The 7,155-nt window shown below is 29.2% G+C and overlaps 1 protein-coding gene across 1 annotated transcript; it reads right to left on the bottom strand.

The window, feature by feature from the left end:
* Positions 1-2,904: 2,904 nt before the first annotated feature.
* LOC141528258 (uncharacterized) lies at positions 2,905-4,780 on the bottom strand. The gene is made up of 3 exons (XM_074244210.1): positions 4,523-4,780; positions 4,134-4,454; positions 2,905-4,064 (listed from the first exon to the last, which is right to left on the bottom strand). The coding sequence occupies exons 1-3, from the start codon at positions 4,710-4,712 to the stop codon at positions 2,977-2,979; spliced, it is 1,599 nt and encodes a 532-aa protein (XP_074100311.1). The 5' UTR covers positions 4,713-4,780; the 3' UTR covers positions 2,905-2,976.
* Between the last annotated feature and the right edge of the window lie 2,375 nt (positions 4,781-7,155).

The raw sequence follows: 7,155 nt of genomic DNA, 5'->3' as shown, positions 1-7,155 counted from the left end.
GAAAAGAACTGTTTAGATTTTAGCCCTTAAAAGAGATGTTAGGATAGTGATCAAACGTAATTGCCGTTGAAACTGATTAAGTATATTTGATATGATCCGATTTGGCCGAATAAAGCTTGTGAGTTGAGGATAGACAAGCTTTGCACGCTTGCTATCCGAAACACTGCACTATGTAACAGGGTAAATTACCCTAAATCGATAAGTCGCCAGAGATCGATAATTAGTCGACTCAGCACTGGCGCGCCCCGATCTTCGGGGTCTTCCGATTAGTAATTAAGAGGGGGGGGGTGGAATGAGTAAGTGCTCGGGAGTCGGAGAGTGACAAAATCAGAAGAGGTTTGATAGTCAGCCGCACCGGTCACTACTCAACGAAACAGCAGGTAATTATTTTTTTGCACGTGAATTTTCGGAACGCTGCGATGATTTTTTTTTAAGATTGTCTTTCCAATCTTTTAGACAATATTTCTAATATTGGTTCTGTTATAGGAAAAACTGAACTTAGAGTGAGGACATTTCCCCAGAGTGAAAAAGAATCTAACAACCGGCACCTGGAGGACTCACCACGGTAGACCGACATCGTGGACGTAGTAAGACAATTACCCAGGTACATTATTTCATTCCGTGGGTGGAAGATAGACCGCGGTTTGTACTCGGTCTATCATTCCTCTTCTTTTCTTTTTTTTTTATTCAATAAATAAATCGTGGGACATTTGCTAGTTTTTGGATTAAGTGATTTCCATGGGGGTTTATACCCGAGGATTACTCAATCGACCTTGCGGGGGAAATTTTAATATCTAAAATTTTTAATTAATTAATTAACATTTGAAAATTCATTCAATTAATTTTTCAATAATTAACTAAGTAAAATTGATTAACTTTTGTCGTTGAGAAAAATAGACAAATTCTTATTCGTGGAATTTTGGTCAAGCGTCAGTTTTGTGTCGCAGTAAATTGCAATACCCAAGGTCAAGCAAAAACAGCTAGCGAATGTTCTAGCAATTGAAATTGACTATTTCAATTCGTGTCGAAATTTTTATAATTGATAAAACGATCAGAAAATTGTTGACAATATTTTATATTAAGAGTTAATTATTGAGGATAAGATAGATTGGAAAATTATTAAGATTATTTTTGAATTAATTATTAAGAAAATGATTAAGAATTTTATATTTAGAGTTTATTATTGAAAATAAGATAGATCGGAAAATTATTAAGTATTAATTGATAAGAATATTATAGTAAGAATTTATTATTGAAAAACAATACCGATCGAAAAATATATTAAGAAAATTATTAATTGAGAATATTATAGAGTAGAAAATTATTCAAAAAATTATATTAGGAATTTTTATCGAAATGATTATATTATAAAATTATTTTAACAAGTAAAAATTAAGTAATTTTGGGAATTAGGTCCATGAAGGAATTAAATTAAAATTAATGACACTTGATAATTGTCGGCGTGAATATTAAGTCCAAGTAATCAGTTAATCGAGTCAAAAAATCGTCACAGTAAAAATTTAATCAGAGTTAGTGAATTAAACTTTTGTTAATAATTTTGAAGTGATTGTAAAGATTGATATTGTGACTAAGTTAATTCAAGGCATTAAGCCTCTGGTTCTATAGGGATTTGTTACGTCCAAAATTGTTAACGTAATTAATTGTTTTATTTTAGTATTTAGTCCTAGCGTATTAGGCTAATAGACTGGGAACTCCGAGTTTCGTATTTATTGAGAATAATAGGTTTGTTGAATAAATTGTACGTGGAATAATTTTAATACATATATTGTTTAAATCAAAAATTAATATCATTAGTTAAATTACAATAATTACAATTATTACACAGTGATTCTAAGTTACCCCTTTCTTTCACATAACGATTTTACCATATTTTTAAATTCACAAATATTAGTTATTTAAAATGTACCTGATAAAAATTTATGAACTTTGTTGATTTGACTTACTCTTTGATTTGATTCACTTCACAATTATACTTTTTAATTTTACAATCTTTTATTCGTTATTCGGTAAATTTAACACGTGGTCTATTCAGACTTATCAAAACTTGTACGATGTTAACACTAGGATGTCAGGACAACGAGAGAGATTTTCTTGAGAAAATTGTAAGGTATCGAATTTTAGGGCGTTACTAATTTCCACTCTTTGGGGGAACCAAATGTCCAATTATGTGTCTATTTTCTTGGGCCCTTACCCTCTCTCTTAAGTTGTTCAAAAATATCGTATGAGTCCCCTCTACTTGGGTCAGAGCGCAATATAGTTTTCTCACTTACTCTTATGTTCTATTAATCATCTATGTGTTTGTGTATACGTAAGCGCATTTACGCATAGACAAATACATGGGGTATTCCATGCCAAATCGACCACTTTTGACCCCGACCCTTTTCGATTTGGCCGAAAGTTTTCCATCCTTTTCTACCCTATAAAAAACGGTTCTCAGAATTTTTTTGAATTTTTTTACCTAACTCCAAAAAAGTTATGAATTTTTCAAAAAAATGGCTTTTTTATTTTCAAATAGCCATAACTTTTTCAAAACTAAACATTTAGGTACCTTTTTTTTTTTTAATTTTTGTTTTTAGATATACTTTCCGATAAAAAATATTAAAAAATTTTTGTAAGTCAATACATATGGAATTTTTCAGTTTTTTGACAAAAATCAATGATTTTTCGAAGTTCGACATTTTTTTTTTTAATTTTTTTTTATAAAATAAACTTTAATCAATTCCACAGTTATCCCTGTAGAACCCAGATTGGGCCGATTTCTCTTTCTATTTTTTTTATTCAATTGAAAAAATATTGTTAAATTTTCAAAAATGGAAAAAAAATTTTTTTTCATAAATTTTATTTATATAATGAGATAAATACAATTCAACGATTTTACGGCATTACATTCACAATTTAGAGGCTTCATCGATGACTGTAATTAGTAACATCAATAATTGATGCAGCTAAAATTAATTACTTTTCTCTCTGTCGTTTAAATATTTTACAAATTCTGTGTTCATTCGAATTCGAAAAGTTTTTAACTAGTAAACAACCATTTTTGTCCGGAATTATACAATGTAGTTGTTGAGTTCCTGTAATCGGTTTCGTTTTCAAAAATCGATCATTTAAATCATTTACTGCTGTGTCATAATCTTCTTCTGGGGAAAACTTCACTATAATATTCGGCAAGTTATCCGGTGCAGAAGCCCATTCAAAAAGTTCTTCTGGTGTCGTTATTTGTTTGTCTACCGCGAGTTGGAGACTTGCTCTCGCTGCAAGTCGTTTGAGAATACCACCGATTCCATCACACGGACCTTTCCCATGAGCAGTCGCAAAAAAATGCCATTCAGCAGGAATATCAAAATCATCTTCGTGGTAATATAAATTTACAAAGTTTTTAAAGTTTTTAAATTGTTGAGGAGCTCCATCAGAAAAATAATAAATCTTGTTACAACGTTCAGGAAGACTTTTCACGTAATCAGTTATTATTTCGATGAAAACATGAACAGCAACGGCATCATGTTTGTTAGAATCTGAGATAATTACTAAACTTTTGTGTTCAAGTTTGTTATTTACTGTATAATAAATAACGACTGGAAAAACTGTTACCTGATTATTATTCCAGTGAAAACCAGCTGCCGCATTTTGTACTACGAAGGCATAATTTTCTGCAAAATCACAAATAATAACGTATTCGTTTGGTTTCAATGTTTCTTTCAATGTCTTCAAGAATTGGGCTTGCTCCTTAGCAATGAACGAATGAGGTAGAAGAATTTCTAACTCACTACAAAATTTTTCCACAAATTCTTCTGTAGGCTTAATAATAGTTTCTAAACTACTTCTCGGTTTTGATATCCAATATTTATATGTAATATTCTCGATTTCCCGGTCCTCAAAACATTTTAGTAAAATTTTACTGAACTCATCGACCCCAGGACAGTTTTTACATCCACCTAAATAACACTGAAAAGATGGATTTTCACATATAATCATGCTCAAGTAATCGCTGTAGTGTTTAATGGGCTTTTCTGTGTTCCTTGTCAAAGAATAAATATTTGCACCTAAAATAACAGTAATTTAGTAAACTTAAAATTCACGCATTTATAATTATTAATTAATTTGATAATTACCAAGCATCATTAACTTCACGTTTTGATGAATCGTACACACGCAGATGGTGTGTGTTCCACTTGCCCCTGCTAACACACAATGTTTTGGTCTCAAAGAAGCGAATTTTGAAAATCCAATTCTCTCAGTAGGATTTATTTCACAGAAACATTGGTATAATTCTTTTAAGTTAGACAGGATAAGTCTTTTTTGGACGTGTATCCGATTACCATCATCACTTCGAATTGATACAAAGTCTTTCATACCGGGCATTTGAGCACTATACTCATCATCGTTGTAAAAATTTTCAACTTTTAATTTTACCTGATCAGTAATTGTCCTCCCTATATAAAAATGTTGAGTAATTTAGTTTTCAAGTGTATTTAAAACATCGATTTTACGCTACCCATACCTAATTTCGATTCAGGTGTAGAAAGTAAACCCGTTTCTTCAACCAAATTTTTTGCTACTCTTGACAAATGTCTTGATGTATTCATAGTTTCACAAATACGTCTCTCACTCCATTTTACAGGTAATAATGTTAAAATTTGTATTTTCAAAGACTTATCAGTTTCTTTATCGTTGAATTTATCATACAACATTTTAATTAGAGAGCGAAAATTTTCACCATCGTCATCAATCGATTCTTCATCTGAAGAAGAAAGCAAAACTTTTTCAAGCTGTCGGATACCCGATTTATTTTATTGTTCAAAAATTGATTATCATTCAATTTCTTCGATGGAATCGGTGATTGATTTAACAATTCTAATGCATGGTTTATTACGGGTAATTGAGTTGCAGCGCTAACTTGGGATCCTGAGCTTGATTGTGATGCTTTAGGTTCGCTATCAAATGACATGGAACCTTAAAAATAATAGTGAAACATATAGCTACTAGAAATGTATTCAAGTAACGTATAAATAATTAAAAAAACTTACGGAATGATAAGGATAATGGGAGATCCATGGCAGTTGTATTACTATCATTATCAGCCTGATCATTGTTGTCATTATTGTCACTATAGTTGTCTTCACGGTCACTTACATCAGCACTAGGATCATTACGAGCATTTGTTTGTTGCTTCACTAATTCTGAAGCTTTTTTTCGACATGAACTGCATAATAAATAATTATCATCTAATCCTAACGTTACTTTCATAATATCAGTCGCCGGACGTAAACCAATTTTTTTAAAATGAGATTCCAACTCAAAAGGATGACAACACCGATCAAATACCTTTTTTGACGCCACAAAGACAAATTAAAAAGCGCTTATAAACTAGAGAAATTATTTATTTATACAACAAATGTAATGACAATCTTTTATGAAACACTAGATTGCACAAAAGATTTATAGGTTATGTTTTAGATCTCAAAATGAAAAAGCCGCACTTTTAATCAAAACATACTAGCTTATAGCATCTAGTTTACTGGCTATAGGTAAGTCGATAATTGTTATCCCTAGTTTATCGATCTAATTGATATATTAAAATTTGAATCTTACTAAATACAGTCATCGATGAAGCCTCTAAATTGTGAATATAATGCCGTAAAATCGTTGAATTGTATTTATCTCATTATATAAATAAAATTTATGAAAAAAATTTTTTTCCATTTTTGAAAATTTAACAATATTTTTTCAATTGAATAAAAAAATAGAAAGAGAAATCGGCCCAATCTGGGTTCTACAGGGATAACTGTGGAATTGATTAAAGTTTATTTTATAAAAAAAAATTAAAAAAAAAAAAATATCGAACTTCGAAAATCATTGATTTTTGTCAAAAACTGAAAAATTCCATATGTATTGACTTACAAAAATTTTTTAATATTTTTTATCGGAAAGTACATCTAAAAACAAAAATTAAAAAAAAAAAAAGGTACCTAAATGTTTAGTTTTGAAAAAGTTATGGCTATTTGAAAATAAAAAAGCCATTTTTTTGAAAAATTCATAACTTTTTTGGAGTTAGGTAAAAAAATTCAAAAAAATTCTGAGAACCGTTTTTTATAGGGTAGAAAAGGATGGAAAACTTTCGGCCAAATCGAAAAGGGTCGGGGTCAAAAGTGGTCGATTTGGCATGGAATACCCCACATACATTCGTACTGTTTAACAATAATTTATTTATTAAAAATCGTATGAATAAATGTGTATGTACTTGAATCTAGCATCTCTTTTGTTTTCTAAATTTAATTATTATTTGTAGAAATATTTCTATTTTATTAATTTATAAGTTGTATTATTTTAGAATGTCATTGTTTAATAATTGTTCATTTTAAATTGTTTAACTTTTAAGTTCTATTTTTTTTTTATCTGTTTCATATTCGTAAAGTTCATTTCTCATTTTATGTTCAATTTTATTATCTAAAAATTATAAAAAGAACGTTATTAAAATTTCTTTAGACATTTGTCTTAACACTCAAATTCGGTGATTGAGTTATTCTAAAATCTTTTGGTTTAAAATAAATCCCTTTTTATCTAAAGTTTTGTCATTACTAAAGTATTTCTTATTTGGTTGGACATCATTTTAGTTATTTACTATTATTATAACATTTTAACATCCGAATAGTTATTTAGCTAAATTATTTATTATTAAATATTATTTAGCGTATTTGTTATCATTATTATTTAAACTATTTTTTCCTAAACTTATTTACTATCTAGACTTTTATTTTTTTTTTTATTATTTATTTTGGGAGTTCTTATTTTACTTATCTAAAGATAATCTAAAAACTTTCCCAAAAACATTTTGTGTACTTAGGACTATTTGTTCCCTGACGCATCCGAGATAGCCTAAGTACAGTAAAATTTTAGAGGGAGATCGGACGAGACACTTAATGATCACACTCGAATTATCTTTTACAATCGAAAAAAATGAAATAGAATCATACTCGTTTTTTATAATTAATAAATATGTAAAGAAAAATTCTTTGCATAACAGATTAGTTCGAGGTTAATTGAAGTTGATTGTTGAATTGGAATTATTGTTTTTACCAAATACTAATGATTGAATAATTTATTTTAATAATATTGTAATTAAATTAAAATCAT

The sequence above is a fragment of the Cotesia typhae genome, unplaced genomic scaffold, assembly GCF_013202065.1.
Source record: "Cotesia typhae breed Kobodo isofemale line unplaced genomic scaffold, CoteBio_Ctyphae contig_43, whole genome shotgun sequence".
Taxonomy (NCBI): Eukaryota; Metazoa; Arthropoda; class Insecta; order Hymenoptera; family Braconidae; genus Cotesia; species Cotesia typhae.
Note: the sequence above shows the minus strand (reverse complement) of the source record. Positions and strands in the feature narration are given on the sequence as shown.